The sequence below is a fragment of the Pantherophis guttatus genome, chromosome 2 (genome assembly GCF_059756535.1).
Source record: "Pantherophis guttatus breed Tessera chromosome 2, ASM5975653v1, whole genome shotgun sequence".
Classification (NCBI taxonomy): Eukaryota; Metazoa; Chordata; class Lepidosauria; order Squamata; family Colubridae; genus Pantherophis; species Pantherophis guttatus.
The window spans coordinates 117,556,317-117,581,175 of NC_142064.1; the positions used below are offsets into that span (position 1 = coordinate 117,556,317).

At 42.4% G+C, this 24,859-nt stretch overlaps 1 protein-coding gene across 1 annotated transcript in view; it reads right to left on the reverse strand.

Annotated features, from left to right (window-relative positions):
* Positions 1-245: 245 nt before the first annotated feature.
* PPP1R3F (protein phosphatase 1 regulatory subunit 3F) overlaps positions 246-24,859 on the reverse strand; it is a 64,856-nt gene continuing 40,242 nt past the window's right edge. The window contains exons 2-4 of the mRNA XM_034434263.3: positions 22,574-22,629; positions 12,135-12,211; positions 246-5,884 (exon numbers count right to left, since the gene is read on the reverse strand). Of these exons, the coding sequence (XP_034290154.2) occupies positions 4,781-5,884; positions 12,135-12,211; positions 22,574-22,629 (1,237 nt within the window). The 3' untranslated portion in view covers positions 246-4,780. The remainder of the gene's footprint in view (positions 5,885-12,134; positions 12,212-22,573; positions 22,630-24,859) is intronic.

The window sequence follows — 24,859 nt, forward strand, 5'->3', positions numbered from 1 at the left end:
ATTCCCACCCCACTATGGGGCCAGCCAGAGGTGATATTTGCCAGTTCTCCGAACTACTCAAAATTTCTGCTACCGGTTCTCCCAACTGCTCAAAATTTCCACTATAGGTTCTCCAGAACCTGCTGGATTTCACTCCTGATTGGGAGGCTGAGGCTTCCAAATAATCACAGGAGGGCAGGTAACAGTTACCCTAACCCTAACCCATTTGTTGCAGTTTCCAAAAAAATTCCCAAGGACACAAGTGCTATAGTCAGGATGTTTATTAGTGCTTCTGAAGCAGGCACAGCTCAAAAGGATGTACACACATACACATATAAACACACCCACACCCACACACGCATACATTAGTCCCATCCAATTCCTTGCTCTACAGTAGCAGATACATAACAGATTCCCTGCCATGCTCCCTATAGTCTGCCATGCACAGATCTTTTTCCATAGCGAAAGACCTGGCTGAGGAACATGATCAAAGACAGCAGCCTCAGTCTAAGAGATGGAGTCCAAGACATCTAAAGGGCTCTATCTTGGGGGAAGGCTGCTCAAACAAATAAGGCTTCTGGGATTGTAATCTAATTCCACACCATGGGGTGATTGCAAAATTGAAGAAAGGATGCAGAGTTGTTGCTTTTAAATCATGGACAAATGTACCACTGCTAATTCTCTTCTTTAGTATTCTCCAGCAAGCTAAGTTTCAAGGGCTGAACAAGCATGATTTCTCATTCATAAATCCATAGCTTGATACTAGTTCAACCTGCACAGCCCCTCCCAAACTGCATGAATTCAGTCTGTTCACAGAAAATAAGTCTCTTCTGGACAAAGCCACAAATACCAGTGGCAGAAGTGAAATCTCCACAATGCATTCTGCATGCGTAAGACAATTTGCATCAAGATAAAACTACTGGACAGAACCAGCTGCTATACTACAAGAAGAGGTCAGCACAACCTAAAAAGCTAACCACAAAAAGGATCAAATAAATCACTCTCTCATCCCTAAAAAATTAGACAGCTGGGCTTTCGCAACCATCTATCTGACCATTTTTCAATAATTCCAAAATTGTAAGCAATATAGTTTAGCTTGAATAACTACCTTCAGCTAGTTTAACTTTGCAAATAAAATATAAATAACTCACGCTTTGACCATTAACAAAACCGTTGAATGTGTCAGTTACTCTTACACTGATGAGCTGATTTAACACATGCAGTGTAATAAGAAAACCCTTGATCTTTTAAATTACTGATAATTTTTGAATTATTGGCCAGTATCTAGAGATAGCTTTCAGTGTTCCTGATCTTTCTTTCTACCATTTCCATTAACCTATTCTTCCAAATGGCTGTGCATATATAGTACTCTTCTCTCTATTCCAGATATCTAACAATATTACCCACAAAATCTATGCTACATTAGATGTAGGTCTTCAGGATGTCATAGGATTCATTTTTGTTCTTGCTCTAGTATATTACCAGAGTATAATATTGTTCTGAAAAATTACCTGAATTTTTGCAAATATAATATTGGAAATATAACGAGGCCCTGTGCATTAATGGAAGGAGTTATGAACTTGGCTCTCCTAGTTGTTTCTGGCTTGTATTTTTCATGACCCAGAAAAAATTTGTAACTTGTTAATGTATTATAAAGAGTAGCTGTAATTATTACACATGCTAACTGTTGCATACAATTATATTTGTGCACTCTTACATCTATTTAGTTCAATATTAATTATAAAGATTACCCAAACTTTCTACCTCCTCTGAATTACATTTTATTATTGCTGCTCAGAGAAGAGAAACCACTGATTTTTCTATAATAATGTTGGTGAAGAGTTAGTATACAGGATCCAGTGGGAGCAAAGATTTATACATTAGCGCAGATACACAATGGTGGTTATAGAGATGATTTTTTATAACAACCTGCAATCTAGCTGTTATTGATACTATGTTTAAAGTACACAACATTGAACTGAAGGTAGGGGTTCATATTACTGAACACACTTCATTTAAAAATAAAGTACACATAAGGAAGAATCTAGTATAGCTTTCTTGCACAAACTCTAGCTTCCTACGTGCAGATGGAGAATCTTGAAACAACTGTACTCTAAACTGGCCAGCTGAATGCTGAAAGTTAACAACAATATAAAGTAAAAGCACTAAAGTAAGCCTGGTTTTACAAGAGCTAATTCAAAATACTTTGAAATTGGGTATCCCCAAATCCACAGAAACCTCTTATTAACATGAAGCACATTCCGCATATAAATTCTCCTACACATTAACTTATTTGACCAGGAGCTGTTCAAAAGCACAGCAATGTTTTATGCAGATATTTTGCATTTTGATATAAGTTGTGCAGAAGAACTCTCTGAAGAATAATACTCCATAATATGTTTATATCCCACTGTGCAGTCCTTAATGTTATTCAACAATCTGCCACCAGAGGCAGCCTGTTCATTTATGAAGATTTTGGCTTTGACCAGTGTTCCCTATAGACATCTGAATTATAATCAATGCTTGCTTTGTAGCCAAGTGGAGGTACCAAATAATTTTCAGAACTTATGTGGTGTGGAACATGTATAAGACATATTTGCTTGATGAAGGATCTGACAGTTTGAATAAGGCAGAAGGAACAATAGTAGGACATCAAAAAATGTTAACCATGGGACAATTAAGAAAAAAATGTGTACATTCTCTCTCTCTCTCTCACACACACACACACACAGCCGTGACTGCTAATTACATTCTGATCTCAGCTTTTATCTGGAAAATACAGATTTTTCTTAAGATGACTGACGTCAGGACAGATCTCTCTTCATGAAGCACAAACAGTATTCCACTTTCCAAACCTTCCTATGTTCCTTAATTAAGAGCATTCACCAATGGATGGGGAAAGCAGGACCATGTCTGGATCAGCAGACAGAAGTGGCTTCAGAACCCATACAAATATCTCCACTTCCTCCACAAGGCCCCACAAGCTATATCACAGCAGCTGTTGACAGTACAACATTCAAGAGGAAGTTAATGAAAAACATTTAGCAGCATGAAAGCGGGTGGGCTTTCTTCTTACAGCAAGTTCAGTGCCATTTTAACCTATTGCACATAAAGACACAGGATGTTTCCAATCTACTCCTTTGCTGCAGACATCAAACATGTATATATAAATTATTTTAATCTTCTGCAAACCCACCAGCCTGGGTTTGTACTGCTAGTTGTTAATAAATAAAATCTCTATCTTGGGATGAATTCTACGGTAGAAAAAATCAGCCTTCCCACCAGGTACAAAAATAAATATGGGGCCATCTGTTTTAAGGAGCTTTCCTGTAGTCCTCTACGTTGGACCCTGCCAGTGGCAGAGAAGTGTAGGATCCAGGAGTGAAAAGGGGTCCTAGAAGCACAGACAGTCAGCAGTCCAAAGTTTCTTCCTAAGAAGCTGGGTATGGCTCAGGATAGGGGCATGAATGGAACTTGGCTGTGCAATTGTAGAGGCCATCTGGAATGGTTGTGATTGTATTTTGCAGAAGCTGTACGGACAAAAAACTGAAAATGCTGCCATCTTCTTTGGAATGGAAAACTTCTGTCTGTCTCCCTGTTTCATTCAAATAATGGGAAATTACAGAAACGTGGAGCACAATGCAGGATTGCACAAATCCTTCTGAAATCAGGTGCTCAACAAAAGTGCTATTTTGCCTTTGGACTTTTCTTGTTAAATTCATTGAGGCTGGCACAGGAGAACATTCTGAAAGAAAGTGCTTCATGATATTTTCAAAACATATTTACAATTTCCCAGCCTTGTAAAAATAAATGGGGATTAGGGGTCATCTGTTAATTAGTCTTTTTCACATTGATAGACTGCTAAGTCATAGGGTAGTATATTCAGGTGTAAGCCTACATTCTTTCCCAAAGAGCCAAAGGAACTTCCACAATAGATTAGCACTAGGTGTGGGGTCATTTTTAACTCAATGGGATTTTTGTTTGTTTGTTAATGCAGAATTCACTTAATTAGTAATCATTTATACTTGCACATGAGAAAAGCAAGATAGAAACTGAGCTAGCTAGTTGATTTCTCCAAATCTCTTACACAGAACAGGTTGGTACTTTGTAATATAATAAAACCAGAGGCTCCTCAAACTTACTAGGAATTTAGTTTCCAAACTTTGCACTAATATATAGAGAATGGGCATACAGAATTTAAATAAAACATTCTATCTTAAGTTTTACATGGGCCATTTTGACTTGCTTCTTATAAGTAAGCTAACTGGATTTCAGCCAATTACCTGAAAGAGCAAGGCCAAAGACACAGAGATAAAGTCTACTAAATTTTAACAAGGAATTTTGTTTTTAAAGATGGAAAAGAGAAATATTCTGGCTTTTTGAGTAGGATTTGAGGCCGTTAAGGCATACTTAGTTGCCTCTCTATATTTGAAAATGAAGGATGGACAATGCTGTTGCTTCTAACCTTCTTGAATAAACTGTGCAAAGGGAGAATGGGAGGGCTATTGGGGCTTTGAGCCCTCTGTCACCCGCTCTGGGTCTTACAAATGCTACCTCAGAACCAATTCATGGCAAGTTTCACATATAGCTCATTTTTATTGTCCAAGCAATTCATCTCTTATACCAGATGATCTAATAAAAATAAATAGTTCTGAACCTTGGGAAATTTAGAATGGATGTGCTATTAACTCTAAAAAGATCTGATACTACTGCCAAATTTTTAGCTGATCAGGTGAAACGGGAATAGAGCCAAGTTACAGATCTTCTCATGAGCCTTTGGCACTTCTGAGAGTCATACCAATTATGAGAACCAATCCAGAAGGAGGTAAAGTGTAACGGCCACCAAAGGCATGCAGCTGTTGAAAACCACGGGAAGGAAGACAAAGAGGCTGAGGAACCGCAGGGAGCGTGTCAAGATCTTTTCAAGTTCATTATGAGGAACGGGACTGGTTTCAGGGGGCTTGTGGACATGAAGGCCCTCACCCAGCCAGAGGCTGCCATGCCCTATCAAGAAGCCCTGGCTCTTGCCTTGTCCAGGGGCATCAAGAGGGCTGGATGGCAGGTCTGTGGGCCGCTTTGGTAGGGGCACTAGTGTCCGGGCTGGAACTACAAGGGGCATCACCATAGCCTCTGGAATTACCGGCCTCAAGGTGTTAGGTGCCACCACTCTCAAGCTGGGAAAGGAGTCAGAGTCCTTCATTGGACTCTGCTGGACATTTCCCTCTTCCAGATGATTTAGAAAGCAGCCTTCTAGTAAGACTGGTGGGCTATCACGGCCTGATCCCACCACCCCAGGTGGTCCCTGTGTTGCATATCCTGCCATAATTCCCTCCTCCTCACTATCTCTGGAGTCATCGCCCCGTTGCTTAGCATAGTACAGTGTGATCTCTTTTGCCAGGGAACTGTTGAGTGCTCTCTCTGGGCCTGTCCAGTTGACTATCAGGTCACGATCAGTCAAGACACTCTGACGCAATGCAATGAGAGATGGTACAGGACTGGTGTTGTTGCCTGAGCTCTCCTCAGACCACTCTCCTCTTCCTCCAAGCTCCTCTGCTCGAAGCCGGCTCAGATGGGACAAGTAAAGCTGTTCCAGTTCTCGATCTATGGCATCTTCCTCCAAACGATGGGGCAGCTCTTGGTATCTTCTCAACTGTTCCTCCATGCATTCTTCCATGAAGGAGCCCTCTGTGGTGAGGTCACACTTGCTGAATTCAGGAGCATCCCACTGTCCCAAGGGATGGGGTTCAGCACCTAGCATGAAACCCAATGGCACTTTCAGCTCCTCATGCGATGTAGTGTGGACCCTGATAGCATGTCCCTGTGGGGAATCAGTAAAATCTACGAGATGATCTCTAGAAGGGTCCTTCTTTTCTGGTGAGTTAGTAGTGATTGTGAGTTCTGGAATCTAGGCAGTGAAGGAAAAAGCAGAAAAAATAGAATGTGAAAAGGAGTAGCAAAATAATATATTTATCTATAGTGTGATGAACGCTCATAGCTACCTACGGAGTGGTAGAAACAGAGCATTAAGTTTCATCAGGAGAGTAAGGAATGTGCCTTTTTCTACCAGGTGTTATGGCATAACAACCCTAAAATTGCATGCCTATAGAGGAAACAAACAGCACACTTTACTTTCCAGCTCCATTTGCACCAATAGGTATTGATTTAATCTCTTTTTCAAGCACACTACTTGGAAAAATATGTTGTAGGTCAGAAAAAGTCTACATCATAATTGAATGATCGTTATTCTAAAAAGACCTATAAAAATCTGAAGTTCAAGCTCTTTTACTACTTATTTTCTAATTGTTCATCTTTAAGAGGAGAAAAATTATGTTTTATTTATTATATTTTAACATCCATTACTTCTGCGTGCTCAAAGTAGCATACATTGGTATGATCACTGTGGTATCCTGTGAGTAGTATGAATCAAAAGAAAGTGACAGACCAAAATCACCCAATAAATTTCAATTATCAAACCTGGTTCATCCCTGTCTAACTCTGCAATTTTAACCACTATGTAACAGTTGTTTGCTGCCAAGATTTGGTAGCTCATGTTTGAAGGTTGAGTGGGGGCTATAAAAATTTAGGATTAGATACAACCTACAGGTTACAGGATCCCAATCTTATTAAAATTTTATTCTCAGTCTCTATCAAAAGTGTTAATTTTTAGGATAAAAATGGTTATGTTTTAGCAAGAACCATGGGGAAATAAAAAGTATTTATAGAATTAATGCTACTTTCATTTTAAGTATACTTATTTCTCCTCAGAATGTACTGCTTTATTTAAATGAATGGACATCATATATTTCTGCAAGGCAATGCTGATTAAGATGGTTATGTTAAGCAACAAGATAGTAGCCAAACTATGTATGATATACTTATGAGAACAGCAATTTTATTATAAATATTCTTCCAGCCTCTGTTCTGTTATCATTTTGATGTTGTTCTTTCCAGAACTAGTACATTTTTCCTCTTTTTGTCAGACTTGATTTGTAATAACAGATTACAAATTATTTTATCATTTCTTTGTTTTAGTCTTCTTATATTTGCAATGGGAAAACAATTTTTTTCCCAGTAATCCTGCAGGTGCTGGCCCTGGCTTCTCAACCAACAGTTCTGAGTCCTGTAGACCAGCACTCCCCAACCTTTCTGAGTTAGTGGCCTGGGACGGGGGCGTGGGGTGGAAACAGCGGATGTTTTTTTGTGGGGGGCAGGCACGCATGCAGCTTCATTTGTATGAGTGGTGGGCACATGCACCAGTGCCCGACACACACAGAAGTGGGGCTACAAGTGTGGCCCAGTTGCAAATAGGCCACGGTCCAGTAGTGGGCCATGTCCCACAGGTTGGGGACTCCTGCTGGATACCATTTAAAGAATAACAGAGTTGGAAGGAATTTTGGAGGTGTTCTAGTCCAACGAGGACTAGAACTAGAACTACAACTCAGGCAGGAAACAGTATACTACTTCAGACAAATGGTTGTCTATCTTTTCTTTAAAACCTCCAGTGTTGGGAGTACCCACAACTTTTGGAGGCAAGTCATTCCATTGATTAATTGTTCTCAGGAAATTTCTCCTTAGTTCTAGGTTGCTTCTCTCGATTAATTTCCATCCATGGCTTCTTGTCCCGCCTTCAGGTGCTTTGGAGAATAGATTGACCCCCTCTTCTTTGTGGCAGCCCCTTAGATATTGGAACACTTCTATAATGTCATTCCTGGTCCTTCTTTTCATTAAATTGGATATACTCAATCCCTGCAACCATTCTTCATTTGTTTCCAGTCCCCAATTGTTATCAGATATCCAGGATCTCCAACACCTAGCATGCCCTTTTTGACCTTGGCAACAATCAATCCAGTATAGGTTTTTTATAAATTACATTTCACCATATTGTTTATGGGAGAGGCACTCTTTGTGTAGCTTCTCTGATGAGACTGGTCCAATATGGTTGAAGTTCTGTTGTAGCTCTTAATTCTCCACAGAACATGCAAGCCCCACAACCATGTTAAGGGTGTGCCTCATATAAGAAAATAAGCTTTCACCTTTGTTGTTTCAAGTGCTATTTTAAACTGACTTTCTTCAGCGAAGGTTTTAGGCTTTTCTTAATGTAGTCATTCAAGCCATGCTTTTCTTCCTTCATAGTTTGTTTCACCTGTAAGAGTCCTCTATCCCCTTCAGCTCTTGGCAAATGCAGTCAATCAATATCACTCTTTTGATCCAAAGCACGGTGCACTGTCATTAGTTTTCTTGCCTTCCGATCCAAGATATCAAATTCTATCTAGATCCAATCAACTATTCCTGCTGTATACTGAATAACAGGGACTGCCCCAGTATTATTTGCTTTGATAATGTTTCCACCATTTAGCTTTGATTTCAACATTTTTCAAACACATTTGATATATTTGAAAGAAGTATTTTCTTTTACTTGTTTCTGAATAAATTGGAAGCTTCCAAAATTCCCAAATATTTGTAGCCTTCTTCTGGTGCTACTACCTTAATCAAATCTTCATTGCTAAACTGTATTCCATCATCTGCAACAATATTGCCTGCCCTTATGGCTATGGTTGCATACTTCTCAATGTCAAATAACACTCCAATCTCTTTTCTGAAGTCGTTTGTGTTTTTTAATAAAGAATCTAGTTCAACCTTTGTTTTTCGAAATAATTTTAAATCATCCATACAGAGTAAATATGAAATTTATACTCCTTTTTTGCCAATTCATATCCATAATTTGTCTTATTCAAAATTGCTGTCAGTAAGGCCATTGATACTTTACAGTAAAGTGGATAATGAGTCACCCAGGAAAACTCCTCATTTGATTTCAACTTTTCCTAATTCTTCACTTTTAGTTGTCAGCTTTGTTCATCAAAACTTCATCAAAATATTCATAAATTGCTGAATGTTTCTACTGATTGCAAAAACTTTGAGACATTTCTCAATCCAGCTTTGTGAAATACAATTGAATGCCTTTTTATTTTCTATTCCAAGCAATGAACAATTTTGTGTTTTTTTAATCCTTTAAAACCATCTTATCATCAGTAACTGGTCCTTTGTTTTTCTAAAACTTCTGCAGCATCCTTTTTGCTCTATAGGAGTAAATCATTACTTTTCAAATAGCTGTAGACTTGATTTGCAATTATGCCCATAAGTAGCTTGTATCTGTTGGCAAACAGGCTATATCTGTAATTTCCAGGTTCTTTCCCCTTCTCCTTATCCTACAGAATTAGGAATGTCCTTTTAATTGTTTAGTCATTTTCTGGTTTTTGGGACTTCCAAAAATCAGAAAATGGTCTGGTCTGCCAACCTCAGATGTAGATTAACCTGAATCCATGAAGATCATCGGCTCAAGGAGCATTCCAGTTTTTACCTTCTCTGATTGCTTTCATACCATTTCCTCAATTACCCTAATGCACGGGTGTCAAACTTGCGGTGTCACATTGCCATCACATGATGTATCACGATTTTCCCTTTGTGGAGCTGGGGTGGGTGTAGCCTGTGTGTGACGCATCCAGCTCGTGGGCCGGCAGTTTGATATCCCTGCTCTAATGTTTTTCATACTGACTATTTCCAATGCATGTTCAACTTGCTTGAACCATGTTGTACTTCTACTGTTTTCCCACAAATGTTTCCAAAATTTTAGGGTCTCTTTTTTGTCAAGCTTCATTTATAGTTAGTCCTTTCCCTTTTTTCAAGGGTTTTGTAGAATTTAATATTGATTTGCTCTAAATTGCAAAATCTGCAGAAATTGAATCATTTGATTCTCATATTACGTGATCTTCCCTGGAAACTGCTATAACTCTGAAATTCCTTTACTGTCCAGGTTGTAATTTACCCACACCCACACACAGTTTTGATTGATTTTTCAAAGTTCCTTGCTTCAAATTCTTTAAATTGCTCAAGTTTATGAAAATTCTCTTTATTTTCAATTCTATTTACATGTACCATATAGGTTTTCCTTTCTTAATAACTTCATTCCTTCATACTTGAAGCCCCAATTCCTCAGTAGTTACATAACTGTGGCATACATCAACTGGTTCATTTGGGCCAATGTTTCAGTTGGAATAATTTTAACAACTTCTTCATTGTTTTAGCCAAAGTTTTCTTGCTAATTTGATTCCATTTTGGTAAATGTATTTTTTTCAACTTCTTTCATTTCTTCTTTGATTGAGATGGGGGATAGGCAGGTGGGGAGAGGTCAAGAGAAGGCAATTACTTTATTTTATCCTGTCTCTGGGCTAGAAGGGAGCAAGCCGGGACGGGTGGGTCCTCTTTTAACAACCAGTGGGATTTGGTTAATAATGGCAAATGATGTGGTCATGTGATGTCACAGTTTACAACTGCATCACTTAGCAATGGAAATTCTGGTCCTAATTACACCCAAGGATTACCTGTATACCATAATAGCCTTAGAATTTTTTTTTGAAAAATGGATACTGCATTGCAAAGATACTGTTGTCATTTGGAAAGGATTTCAAGATGCTAAAGAAACAAAAAATCTAATCAAAACATTAATCTGCAAGCAATAGTGGTAGGATCAACTACTAATTTCATACATTTTAGGGAAAATGCTATCAACTCCAGATTATTGTTGTCATGACACCAGTTATATTAAAAATGCTAGGTGAGGAACTGTTTATACAGGACATATTTAATAATGGAGCTGTGAATGAAGCCACTTCCCTGAAGTGGTGGAACCAGTCAGTAATCTGCCAAGTTTTCACTGGACTGGTTTCCTTTGCAAGCTGAGATTATTGTCATTAGTTGTATTATTTGCTCAAAACGAACAAATTAACCAAGTGTTGAAAAAAACCAAGAACAATATATGTACTTCAGCTATGAATAAAAATAACAGTGTAATGGGCAATATGAGATCTACTTATGTAAATGTTAAGGATATATACATTTAAAGGTGTGGTGACTGGAATATTAAGAATAAATAAAATTTAGAGGGGAAAAAAAATACAGGAAAAATATTCTTTTTTTCTTCTGGCTGCCAGAAGAAAAAAAGCCCAGAAACTACTAGGGCTGCATAATATTTTGGTTTACGTAGGTAGAACCTGGCTAAAGAGAATATATATATATATATATAGTTTAAAATATAACTGAATGCACCTTGTTATTTATGTCTGTATGATTTATTATTCCCTATATATTGTCATTAGGTATTATGTATCATTTTGTACATTAGCATAATTATTACCCAAAATATTGCACAAAGTATACAGGTTGTCCTCGAGTTATGGCCACTACTCATTCAGTGACTGTTGAAAAATATACCAGTGCTGAATGAAATAGACCAGTTTATGAAATTGTGGCCTTTGCAGCATCCTGATGGTCACATGATTGTGATCCGGGTACCTGGATGCCATTCTTGCAATTATGATGTCAGAATGAGTTGCAGTCATGTGATCACCATTTACGATCTTACTCTGTAGTACCTGCTCTGTGGTGGCCCCCACCAGCCCGCCCATGCTCTGTAGTGCCTGTCTACAGTCCCTGCTGTCCCACTTGTGCTCAGAATTACCTGCCCATAGCCCCTGCCAACCTGCCTGCATTCAAAAGCACTAGCCTGTGGCTCTTGCCAACTGCCTGCATCCCCTGCAGCTTGCCCACAGTCAGAAGTTCTCTCCCTGCCAATCTGTCTGCACTGTCCTCCAGCTGGCCCATGCCCTGTAGCACCTCCCCACAGCACTCCCCCCCCTCCACAGCATCCACCTACCCACCCACCCTGCTCCTTGCCTGGGACTCCTGCCGCTTACCTCTTAACAACCCACATGATCCGGAGGCTATGATGGCAACTGGGACTGTCATTGCCAAGCGATGCAGACAACTGCTCCGCCTAGACCAACTGATCGGTGGCCGGTTCTCGGCTGCCCGGCACGCCACCGATCAGCTGGTCTAGGCGGTTGGGGCTGCTGCCACCATTCACCGCTGCTGCTTGTCACCGCTGCTGCCTCTCTAAATCCCCTCCCCCCAGGTATGGCAAACCCCGCTGGGGTTTGACACAACATGCTTTACAACTATATTGCTTAGCAATGGAAATTCTGCTCCCAATTACTGTGTTATCATAACCCTTTTTTTCCATGTGCTTCATAAATATCTGTGGTGTGTGTGAAGAATCAGTGGTGGTAAAGTCAGGTCACTCTAACTTTGTTGTTCTTTACCTGTTTTATTGGAGTTGAAGGCTGCATCACAGAAGAGTTTGGAAATTCCTTGGATAGATTTCCGTCAACACTTGTTTCTGTGATGAGAGAAAGACAGAGGAAATGTATAGAGGTAACAGGGAGAGAAAGTAAAGAATCAGCATTCAATATGGAGGACTATTTATTTGCAACTCACATTCTCAGAACTGCTGGGTAGAATCACTATTTTGTACTTCTGTGAGCTCAGAATGGGATCCTAGACATCCAGTTTCTTTATAATCTTAGTTTATACATGTTTTACACATAGTTTTAGAAGCCTCTACAGTCAGCATTGAACTTATATAATGATTGAATGAGTACCAATTTAACTAACAATTCTCAGGACTCTGTTGGCAGAAATAGCCCAAATTCATTGTTTCTTCTTATTTATATCATAATGTATATCAGGGTTTCTTAAACAGTTTTCTCTCAGGACCCCTTCCTACTTTTAAAATTTATGGAGGATCCCCAAAAAGCTTTTGTTTCTATGGGTTACATTTATTGCTATTTATCATAGATAATATGGAGGACGGACGTTGCTTGCCTGAACGTCCCTTCTCGGCGCGCTGATGGAGAATCCAAAGCGAGGATTATTCAACAGTCTAGCAGTCAGCACTGAGTGTATGAGTCTTTAAATTTTTTTAGGCATGCCCCCTTGGCTCATCTGAGCTTCAGTTTTTGTTCACGAAGAAACAGTTCAGGGAGACGTGCGAAGACCCAAGTAGTGGCTGGCAGCCGGACCGGGTGGGTTGGATTCTCCATCAGCGCACTGAGAAGGGACGTTCAGGCAAGCAACGTCCGTTCTCCAGCGCGCTGCTTGGAGAATCCAAAGCGAGGGATATGCCCAAGCAAGTTTTACATGGGGGGGTGGACGGCTGCTCATGCGTGACTGAAGCAGAGCACACCGACTGCAAAACGTGTCATCCGAACGACGCTTCCGCCGAGCCAAACGAGTCAACCTTATAGTGTCTGATGAAGGTGTTCAAAGAAGTCCACGTGGCAGCTTTGCAGATGTCAGATACCATGGCATGAGTCGCCCAAGATGCCGTGGTGGAGGCGCTCCGGGTAGAGTGAGGAAGGATCCTACCGGGAACCGGTCTGTCCCAAAGCGTGTACGCCTTGGAGATGCAAGCCTTCAGCCATCTCCCGATAGTGGACGACGACACCTTCCGACCTAACGTCCCAGGAAGGAATGAGACAAACAGTGCTTCCAATTTACGGAAATGTTGAGTCCTCCGGATATACCTGCGTAAGGCTCTACGGACATCTAAGGCTGCCATTGAGCCTCTTGTGGATGTCTCGGATCCGGGCAGAAGTCCGGGAGAACCAATTCCTGCTCACGCTGGTAGAGGGAATTGACTTTAGGTAGGAACGATGGGTCTAGCCGAAGGACCACCCGGTTGGGGTAGAAAACACAGAGGTCCTCCTGGACAGACAGGGCAGCCAGCTCAGAAACACGGCGGGCCGAGGTGATTGCGACCAGAAAGGCTGTCTTTAACGTGAGAAGTCAGAGGCTAATGGTTCCCAACGGCTCGAAGGGAGGCTGCGTAAGCACCTGAAGAACCAGAGACAGGTCCCAAGTTGGGTAGCGGTGGACGACCGGGGGTCTTAGGTTCGCCGCACCCCTTAGAAAACCGCGAATTTTATTGTTGTGTGAAAGGGGAAGATTGTTCTTAGCCGACAGGACCATAGACAAGGCCGCCACTTGTCGACGGAGGGTGTTTGGTGCAAGACCCTTGCCATATTGAAGAAAATCTAGCACCTCAGAGACAGATGCAGAGGTAGGGTCCACATGGGCCCAGGAGCACCATGCACAGAATGAGAACCAGGTGGCATTGTAGATGCAGCATGTGGATGGGCCCCTGGATGCCTGGTTGGTAGAGATAGCCTTCACTGAGACATTGTCCCATCTCAGGAGGATCCTCTCAAATGCCAGGCAGTCAACTGCAGCCACTGGGGCTCTGGGTGCAGTATGACCCCCTGGCTGAGAGAGATTCTGTCGTCCGGAATGCGCCATGGAGGGGCGATTGAGAGATTCAGAAGGTCCATGTACCAGGCCCTCCGTGGCCAGTGGGGGGCAACCAGCAGGACTTCTGCCTTCTCATGCAGGATCTTGCGGATGAGGCAGGAAATAAGCGGTATAGGAGGGAACGCGTATAGCAATCCCGGAGGCCAGGGGATGGCAAGTGCGTCGATCCCTTCCGCTTGCTGGCAAGGGTAGCGAGCGAAGAACCGAGGGAGCTGTGTATTGTCCCGTCGTGCGAACAGGTCGGGGACAGGAGGGCCAAAGCGTTGGGACAGCTGCTGGAAGATGTCTGAGTGAAGACGCCACTCCGATTGATCGAACTGCGTTCTGCTCAGCCAGTCCGCGGTTACGTTCGTTGTCCCGGAGATGTGCTGCACCCGGAGCAAGAGGAGGTGAGTCTCCGCCCAGGTCATCAAGCGAGATGCCTCGTCCATCAGTGGTCTCGAGCGTGTGCCCCCTTCGCGGTTTACATGTGCCATTGTAGCCACATTGTCCGTCCGGACCAGCACATGTCGACCCTCCACTGATGATTGGAAGTGGAGGAGGGCGAGGCGAACTGCACGGAGCTCTAGCCAGTTGATTTTGTTCTGGCGATCCGCCTGCCACCAACTGCCTTGGGCGACTTGAGAGAGCATATGGGCACCCCATCCGGTCAGACTGGCATTGGTCGTCACCGTGAGATGATGCGGTTCCAGGAAGATGCAGCCGTTCATCAACGCTGATGAGGTCCACCAGCGAAGAGACCTGCAAACCTCTGCTGGAAGCGGTGCCCAAGCAGTGGAGTTGCGGCGGGAGCGTTGGTATGGGAGCATGAACCATTGGAGCTGTCGACCATGAAATCTCGCCCATGGAACAATGGAGATGCATGAGATGAGCTTCCCGAGCAGACGAGACAGGAGCACGAGAGGGATTGCCTGGAGCGAGAGAATTTGAAGGACGGCAACGGTCCGGAGACAAAAAGACCTGCCCTTTGATGGAGTCTATAATTGTACTCAAGTGTAGAATCCAGGTAGTGGGGCGCAAGTGGCTTTTCGGCAGGTTCAAGGAGAAGCCGTGTTGACGTAGGCAGTTGCACACCGTGGCCAGATCTCGCATGGCCTGATCCTGTGTGGACGAAAGGATGAGAATATCGTCCAAATAACACAGGACTCTGATGGGAATCTGCCGAAGATGTGCAGCCACAGCTGCCAGGATTTTTGTAAATGTCCTGGGGGCGGACAAAAGCCCGAAGGGCATGGCCCTATATTGGAAATGACGATGGTTGTATGAGAAGTGGAGGAAGCAACGTTTTGATGGTCGAATCGGGATGTGAAGGTAGGCCTCCTTGAGGTCTATGGAGGTCATCCAGCCCCCTTCTCGAATGCATCCCAAGATGGACTTCAGGGACTGCATTTTGAACTGATGGTAAAGCACGAATTTGTTCAGTTCCTTAAGATACAGGATTCCTCTGCAGCCTCTGGAATTTTTCGGAACTAGGAAGAAGATTGAATAGAAACCGGTCCCACAGTGTTCTGTGGGAACTGGCTCTATGGCACAAATGTCGGTGAGTTGTTGTATTTCCGCCTCCATCAACCGACGTTTGGTCGGGTTGGACGACACTGGGCGCTGGATGAACCTGGTATGAGGGCAGGAGCGAAGCTCCAAGGTCAAATCCAGTCGGATAGTCTGTAGGACCCAGGCATCCGTTGTCGTTGCTTCCCATTGGGTGGAGAGGTGTTGGAGGCAACCGCCAATGGGAAGATGATGGAGTCATTTGCCTCTCCTAAAGGCACGGGTCCCCGTACTTCTGAAGGGGCGCTTGGCTGGGACAGAGCATCTGCCGCGGTCTCGGAAGGATGATCTGTCATAGGGACGGTCAACTCCATGCGAGTATTGTCTCGTGGCGAAGGACCCGCTGGGTCTGGGGTCAGTCCGAAAGGGCTGCCTCTGGCCGTATGAGGAAGGTTGACAATCGGCCCGCCTGTATGAGGAAGGCATGACCTTACATTTGTCTTTATCCTCAATGAGGATTGGGTCCAAGGCCTCCCCAAAGAGCCGTGACCCTTTGTATGTGGCCGATGCGAGCCTCCACTTTAGTTTAGTTTTATTAAATTTGTATACTGCCCTACTCTCGAAGGACTCAGGGCGGTGAACAGGCACAGGATAAAATACAGAATACAAAAGTTAAAAACAATTTAAAACCAAATTAAATAATATTGGCCCACGACAATTAAAATCCCAATAAATTTAAAACAAATTAAAATTTCAATTTAAAATTTAAAAGAAAGGGGAGAAAAATTAGGCCAAGCCGGCTTGCTGGAATAAGAGGGTCTTAAGAGCACGGCGGAAGGTGCGCAGATCCGGGATCCTCCGTATCTCTGGGGGGAGCTCGTTCCAGATAGTGGGTGCCCCCACAGAGAAGGCCCTCCCCCTGGGCTGCTTGGCTGACGGCACCCGGAGGAGACCCTCTCTATGAGAGCGTACCAGCCGGTGGGAGGCTATTTGTGGTAGTAGGCGGTCCCGTAAATAACCAGGTCCTAAGCCATGGAGCGCTTTAAAGGTGGTAACCAAAACCTTGAAGCGCACCCGGAAGACCACCGGGAGCCAGTGCAGCTCGCGCAGGAGAGGTGTTACACGGGAGCGCCATGTTGCTCCCATAACCACCCGCGCGGCCGCACTCTGCGCCAGTTGGAGCCTCCGCGTGCTCCTCAAGGGGAGCCCCATGTAGAGAGCATTATAATAGTCCAGGCGGGAGGTGACGAGGGCATGAGTGACTGTGTGTAGGGAGTCCCGATCCAGAAAGGGACGCAACTGGCGGATCAGGTGAACCTGATGAAAAATCCTCCCAGTCACTTTGACTTCATGTCCGCTCTCCAGTGCCTCAGCCAGAGCAGACGCCGAGATGTCACCGACAAGACCAAGGCACGAGACGCGAACTTGGTGGCGTTGAGAGAAGTGTCAGCGGAGTACTCCATTGCCGCCACGATCTTATTAATGTCTTGGTGGACTCTTGTGTCCTCCGATGGCAAACGCTCCTGGAGTTGGTGCAGCCAAATGAGAGTCGCCCAATTGAAGAACGACGCTGAGGTTGCTGCCCTGACCACCTAGGCTGCAGCATCATGCATCTTGCAGACTGTAAATTCCGCCTTCCGGTCCTCCATCCGGAGGCCGTCGGCGATGTTGTGAGACAGGAACAAGGAAGATGAAGTCAAGTTAGCCACGGGAGTATCCACAGCAGGTAAAGACAATACGTCCTGGAGAGACGGAGCCGAACAATATAATTTGCAGTCAAGACCAGTAGGTGCCGGCAAGGAGGACAGCAGGGCCCAGGAACATTGAACAACTTCCGTGAAAAGTTGAGGGCACGGAATATAGGCTTGTTCGGTCTTAGGAAGATTAAACAGAGCGTCGTGTGGTTGAGACGCTGTTGGCTGATCAGAGAGACCATCTGAGGTGGCCATGTGAGTAGTTGATTTTGCCTTGTGTAACAAGGACTTAAATAGAGATGGTCTAAAGAGACCGGTAAAGGCTGGTCTGTCAGGAAGAAGGTCCTCATTGTCGGAGAATTCCATGTCCTTCTGGGCCTCCTCATCCTCCAGAGAGGAATCATCAGCTTGTGCAGAGTCCAGCTGAGAAAAATAGTGGTCCGCCGGATCATCATAGTGAGAGACCTGAGGAGGCGGAGGAGGCAGAGGCGGGAGAGGAGGAGGTGGAGCAGCCATAGTCACGGGCCTGTACGACATAGGGTGATGAGCATTAGCTGCCAATGTTTTAGATATAGTCTGAGAGATGAGAGACTCAATGTTATAAGGAAGCATGACATGTGAAGGTACCCCAGGGCGGAGCCCCGCAGCTGTGGGGGTGTAGGTTGGCTCCAGAGTAGGGCACTTATCAGAAGGTCGGGGATGAGACAAATCCACCGGAACTGCCGTGCCATGCGAGTGGACAGTGGGAGGAATCACCACTTCCGGCATTGGAGAAGAGGTGGTCACAGGGACGTGACCCTGGCACACAGAGGGCGGGATCCCCGAATGGGGAACAGAAGGCACAATAGAATGGGCAGCTGGAATGATTGCATGTGAGGCTGACGTCTGTGCCTGTCACTGAGCCAAATCAAATTGGCGTTCTAGCGCCCTATGATGTCTGTCGGCATGTTTGGTGGCAGCCGATGAGGATTTGCGACTTCCCGTTGAAGGAGCTTTAACGGTTGTAGTCCTGTGCTTGACCCGCTTCTTTGCCTTTTTCTTAGCAGGGCCTGGAGAAGCTGGAGCCTCAGAAGGCCCAGGGCTCTGCTCCAGGTCAGATGAGAGGTTGCAGTCAGCCATGCTGAGGAGCGTTGAAGACACGAGGAGAAACAGGTAAGCAGGTGTATGTATGTATGTATGTATGTATGTATGTATATATGTATGTATGTATTTAGATAGATAGATAGATAGATAGATAGATAGATAGATAGATAGATAGAGATACAGATACAGATATAATGGTTTTGATTTTTTTTTTTTTTACAGAGTGGGCTGCACTGGGGCAGCAACCCCACCCCCTCCAGCACCAGCTGCTGTGATCCTGTGCCAAGATAATGACAGACCTGCCAGGCAGTCACTGAAAATAGAGGCTGTAGCAATATGGGTGAAATGCCACAGAAGGTCTGTTAGGGACAGATTGGAATTGCCCAGCTAACAGCCTCTTAGCCACTGGAGGGTGCTAGAGCGGCTCATTTGGTCTGTGTAGCTGCAAACAGGCCCTCAATGCATAGTAGTGACATTACTGCCCAGCCACAGCTCCTGTGCTGGCAGTCAACGTCACAATCTGCAGCGCGCAGCCGCAGCGCTGTTGAGAGGCAAATAAGGCACCGGGGTGCTCACTGTGCAGCCGCGGCGCTGTTGCCGGGCAGAATAGCGCTAGGGAGTAAACTGCGCATGCTCGGAACTGTTGCCGGGTAGATTATAGGCAGGGAGACTCACTGAGCATGCGCAGAGTTGTTGCCGGGCAGAAAAACGCCGGTCGGACAAACAGCCTCTCGCTGTAATGGCGGCATCACAAGCGACCAAAAAAACGGCACGAAGAAAGGCAATGCCTGTTCAGCCCTCCCCACAGGCTATAGAAGGCGCATGGACACTCAAAAGTGGCCCCAGCGCATCATAGAAGCGGAGGGAAGTAGTATGCCACTGGGAGCAGGGCAGGGACTCAATAAGCAGCTCACAGGCTCCGGAACGAAAGAGTGTGCCTCTGAGAGCAGGGCAGGGACTCCATAGCCGCACCAATTCCAGCATAAGCAGATCTCTGAGAGAAGATGCCCTAGACAAGGCAGAGCTTCTGTCAGGCAAAAGGGAGGCAAAGGGAAAGTCAGGAAGGACTTACCCTGAAATAACATTGTAGAAGGGAGAAGAGGAGAACCACTCTTGCGGATTCAGTCCAGAAAATTAAGTTCAAAAAGAGTAATAGAGAATCCAAAGCGAAGATATTCAGTAGTCTAGACACCAGAAATGAAAAACAAGTCTGAACTGCTGACTGAGTGAATAAAAACTGAAGCTCAGATGAGCAAAGGGGGTGTGCCTAAAAAAATTTAAAGACACATACACTCAGTGCTGACTGCTAGACTGTTGAATAACCCTCGCTTTGGATTCTCCAAGCAGCGCGCTGGAGAACTATTTATTTGCAACTCACATTCTCAGAACTGCAGGACAAGACAGTTAAGTGAGTTTTAATGCACTTTATGACTTTTCTTGCCCCAATTAAGTGAATCACTATAGTTGTTAAGTTAGTGACATGGTTGTTAAGTGAATCTGGCTTCACCACTTATTTTACTTGTCAGAAGGTCACATGACTCCGGGACAGTGCAACCGTCATAAATGCATACCACTTGCCAAGCATCCAAATTTTGATCATGGGGCCAGGGGGATATTGTAACAATTGTAAATGTGAAAAACTGTCATAAGAAACTTTTTTCAGTGCTGTTGCAACTTCAAACAGTCACTAAACAAATGGCTGTAAGTCAAGGAATACCCTGTATTAAAAATTAAAATTGATGCATCTACTGCCACTGTCACTTCTTATGATTTTCAATGGGATTTTAATATTATATTAATTTTCAACGAATAATTTTGTTCAAATATATCTATATATCAAATATAGATATAGATCTTTAAAATATGTAATGTTTTAAATAAATATAGATATAGGGAAAGATATAGATCTTTAAAATATGTACCACTCCAAAAGGACTTTGAATAAACTGATATAAAATGAAAATATACAAGTTTAGAAAACACAAAATTAAACATAGTTCTAGAATCCAGAAATACCTTAGTTGACTGTTCAAGTTTATTGTACTTTTGGGTAGTCTGCCAAGCGATCAAGATACAATAGAGGAAAATTTTGAATATTAAATTACTGTTCATTTTCTGTTGACAAGATACACCTTTCAGTTTATTTTTTTTAAAAAAATAAATTAAAAAAATAAACTGAAAATGGTTTGATTTCAACAATAAAATAAACCGTAGAAGAAGCAAGTCAAAGGAACTGCTGTGTGATTTGTTCCCCCAGAAGTGTGTTAATTATTAAACTACAATAAGGTTTCTCATTACAACAATCTGAAGAACAGCTTCACATTCACCAAGGGCTATGAAACGTATTGTGGGAACTCTAAGCTCACCACCATCTTTTGAATTGCTGATCCCAAAGCTGCATACTTTTCTGCTGATACCATTGTTTCTAGTTGTTCACTTTGATAGACAAGGACAGAGAAAAGAGGAAGGAGCGAAATAAGTTTCAAGAAAGAGAAATCTATGTTTCTCTTCGAGGCACAGAGTTGATTTCTCAGCTCTTTAAGTCTTAGCAACTGGCTACAATTGTACATACAAACTACTTCCAATTTACTATAATGGTACGCTGTTAGCTTGCCTGCCATTAAATTGTTACAACTGAGAACTTTAAAAATATAGCAATCAAATTATCCTAATGTTGTGCTATATCCAAAACATTTGTAGGATTCCATGCTGCCTTAATTGTACTTGAACTCTGTAACTATTCCTTGCAATCCTTTCCTAGAACTATCTCTGTTCTGTTGCCTAGTCCTAGCCGATGTTTACAGGATGAGAGTTCCCCCACTTCCTTTCTTGAACCATTTAGAACAGCACTCTGTGTAGTGGGGTTGGGCTGAGAGAGAGTGGTTGGCCCAACATCAGGCTTTCATGGCTAAGATGGGACTCGAACTCATGGTCTCCCCCTTTCTAGTCTGGTGCCTTAACCACTAGACAACCCATTTCTTTTGTAGAGATAAAGCATTAAGCCTATGAAGTTCCAGTTGAGTTCAAACTCTGGTTGCACACATGAAAAAGGGCAAACTGTCAACTGTGGAACCTTCTTCCACTTTTGATATCTTGGAGGAAGATACAGCTGAGCGATTAATTTTGAAGACAGTGCTAATCACACAAATGACATGATTTACATATTTGCACCAGACATCAGGATACGAAACTACAACATTTGTGTGAAGTTGTCACGACATACATGTCTGCTGCACCAAAACCATATTTTGGTTTCCTTATACCGGGTTATTGAAAATAAAGGAGCCCAAGTATTGTCTTTTCCTGGATATTGGCTATTCACTTGCTTTGAATTAACTAAAACCTAAGGGATTACAGTAATCTGGCCAATGACATACTCTTAACTTCTTGACTACTATGGAAATTGAGTCATTATCTTTCGGTACTCTAGAATATATATAAAACACACTGAACTACATACCATTTATTTCATTTCTTCTCTTTTCCTTCTCTACATATTCCCGATTCTTCCTGTTTCTTTTTAAGTTTTTCATATATTTTAATGAATTTTAAAGCAGGTTTTTAATCATGTAATATTTGGCTTCTATTGATCATGTTTGAAATCCAAAGGCATATACAGTTTAAATACACATTCTTTGAATGTTTGGCAAATGCTGCTTTTCTAGTCTCCAAGCGTTTTTCTCTTTTGTGGCTGGTACATATCTATATTAAATATTAAACTCAATGGTCGTTGAACTAATACTCCCAGTTTAACTTTAACTGTTCCTCTTTCTGTTTATATGTATCTACTCTGAGTGCATTCCATGCCGCTGGCAAAATTACATTCCGGCATCCATCTGTACATATGTAAATTTGAATGGAACTGAGAATGGACGATCTGTTGTAACATTCCTAATTTTAAAAAACTCTTGAAGGGGAATTGAAGATATTTTCCCAGTTTAGTAGATATAACAAAATAAAAGCTCTCCTGGATCTAACCCAAAGGCTTTATTTAGTCCAGCATCCTGTCCCAATGCAGGCAGCTTCAAATGTTCAATGGAATTATTTACTTCATCTGTATCAATCACAGTGACATTTTCTTCTTTGCCCTCAAATGCCAGGCAAAGAAGATCCAGCAAGCAACTTACCTTCAGAATAAATATACTGAGTTATGTCCTCTACTTGCAGCTCATTTTCACCTGACCTGCAACAAAAAGACTTCGTGAATACTGGCTGTTAGGAGACACATGAATTGTTGATATGATCCCCAAGACAAATAGGTATCAAATACGTATTGCACAATAGGCACTTCTGTTCTCTGCAATTTAAAGTTTTCTTATTAATCAACTTTATAAAAGCATTGATAATTTTGTATTTCATGTGCTAAAGGACATCTTAGGAATACAAAATAGGACTGGTATGTACAAGTTCCTGAGACGTGGACAAATGTACTTAAATTTATTGCTTAAACATATTAGATCAAACACAGAATATTTATTTATATATTTCATTGGAAGATTTGAACTCAGTTGAGACTCTTTAATAGGAGTTCAGGATGTGCTTCTGAACATGTGTTGAGTACTAAAAGAATGCCAAGTAATTAGCAGCAGGTCCCATTCAAAGAACAGCTATGAATAAATAGTAATATACATTCATCATATTAATATATATGCAGGATAGCATTTCTATCTATACTATATCTCTCTTCTTTTTAAACTATGGCTTCATGAGAGAAACAGGCAAGAGGGAGAAAACAAGTACCGATAGTTTCCTAGTTTCTTAAACATAAGAGTCTTACTTTACTACCTAAAGGCTGGATGACAGACACAGTATGAAAGAAACCTTCCCCTTACCCACAAAGGTGCTTAAAAGTTTGTGAACCCATTTGAATTGTTAATATTTCTTCATCACTGTATCTCTTGCCATTAACTTTAGTGGTCCAAAGGTTCATAGATGGAAAGAGATGATGCAATCTCCAACACCCCTTCTCATCATCTGGAACACACATTCACTATTTCTATCTTGTTTGTGTTACTTGTGTGGTTGTGGCTTGGTTGGCACATTAGCAATAATTTGTTCTACAGGATAGTACTGTAATCCTTGCTCTTGTATATCCTGTTTGTAGTGTCAAGAACTATCTGCACTCTTATATGTAACTTACACTGCTGTACCCAAATTTGGTCTAGTTATTGTTGACACATATAAGCTATAAGTTCTTGCTGGCATATATAAGCACATATCGTTACCAGATAAGGTTTGCTCTTCTTCCTTTAGAAATTTAGCCTCCATAAGTTGTTGGCTGAATTGGTTACTCAGCCATAGACATTTTAAAACGACCATAATTTTCTGTTTCTGTCTGCAGAGATATTTTTCTTACTCATCTTTTTCAAGCTATAACAGGAAATGCTACCAAGCTCTTCCCTGGCCAAATCTTTCAGAATCTTCTTATCTTGTTTATCCTCATTAAAAGTTATTAAACCATCAATGTTAATTCAGGATAAAGGTTCTTTATTACTTATAAATCTCAAGTTTAGGCAGGATCAGCTTTGCTTTGTTCAAATCCTTCCTTAAGCAACATTTGGTTTAGTTTCTCATTTCAGGCACTGACAGCCTGCTTTAGTTCATAAAAGCTTTTCCGTAGTTTGCTCATCAGGTTCTGAAAGAATTCTGGGGGCTGTTCCATATGGATCTCTAATTCTCCCTGTAAGTCTTTAGACCCAGTTGGCCACCATCCATGCTCCTCCTCCTGCTATGCCTAAGAGCATCCTGACTAAAGTCACTCTGTGAGTGAGATGGGAGGTATCTAAATTTGACAAATACACACACAAAAAAAGTATGCTTCATAACAGAGGGAAAGTTCATCATAGCCCTCTCCCTAGTTTGGGATTATCCTTAGTCCAACCATCTAGCTTTGTAGTGGTATACTTCTCCATTTGGTCTTGAAGCGTCATCTGCATTGATTGGCTTTGTCCTGGCAGGTATTTTTCATTTTTATTATTATCTTGCCTTTATTATTTTTATTGATAACTCAAGACAGCAAATTACATTAGATGTAATTAGTACATTAGTACATTAGATTTAGATGAGGGAATAAAAGGGGAATTTATCAAATCTGCAGATGATACCAAGCTGGCAGGAATAGCCAACACCAGCCTAGATGATAGGCTCCAGATCCAGATGGATCTTGACAGACTTGAACACTGAGCCCTAACTAACAAAATGAAACTCAATGTAGAGAAAAGTAAAGTCTTATACTTAGGCAAGAAAAAACAAAAGTACATATATAGATTGGGAGAAACCTGGCTCAATAGCAATAACTTTGAGAGGGATCTTGGGAGTCTAAATGGACAACCAATTAAACATGAGCCAACAGTGTGCAGCGGTAGCCAAAAACGCCAATGCAATCCTAAATTGCATTAACAGAGGGATTCAAT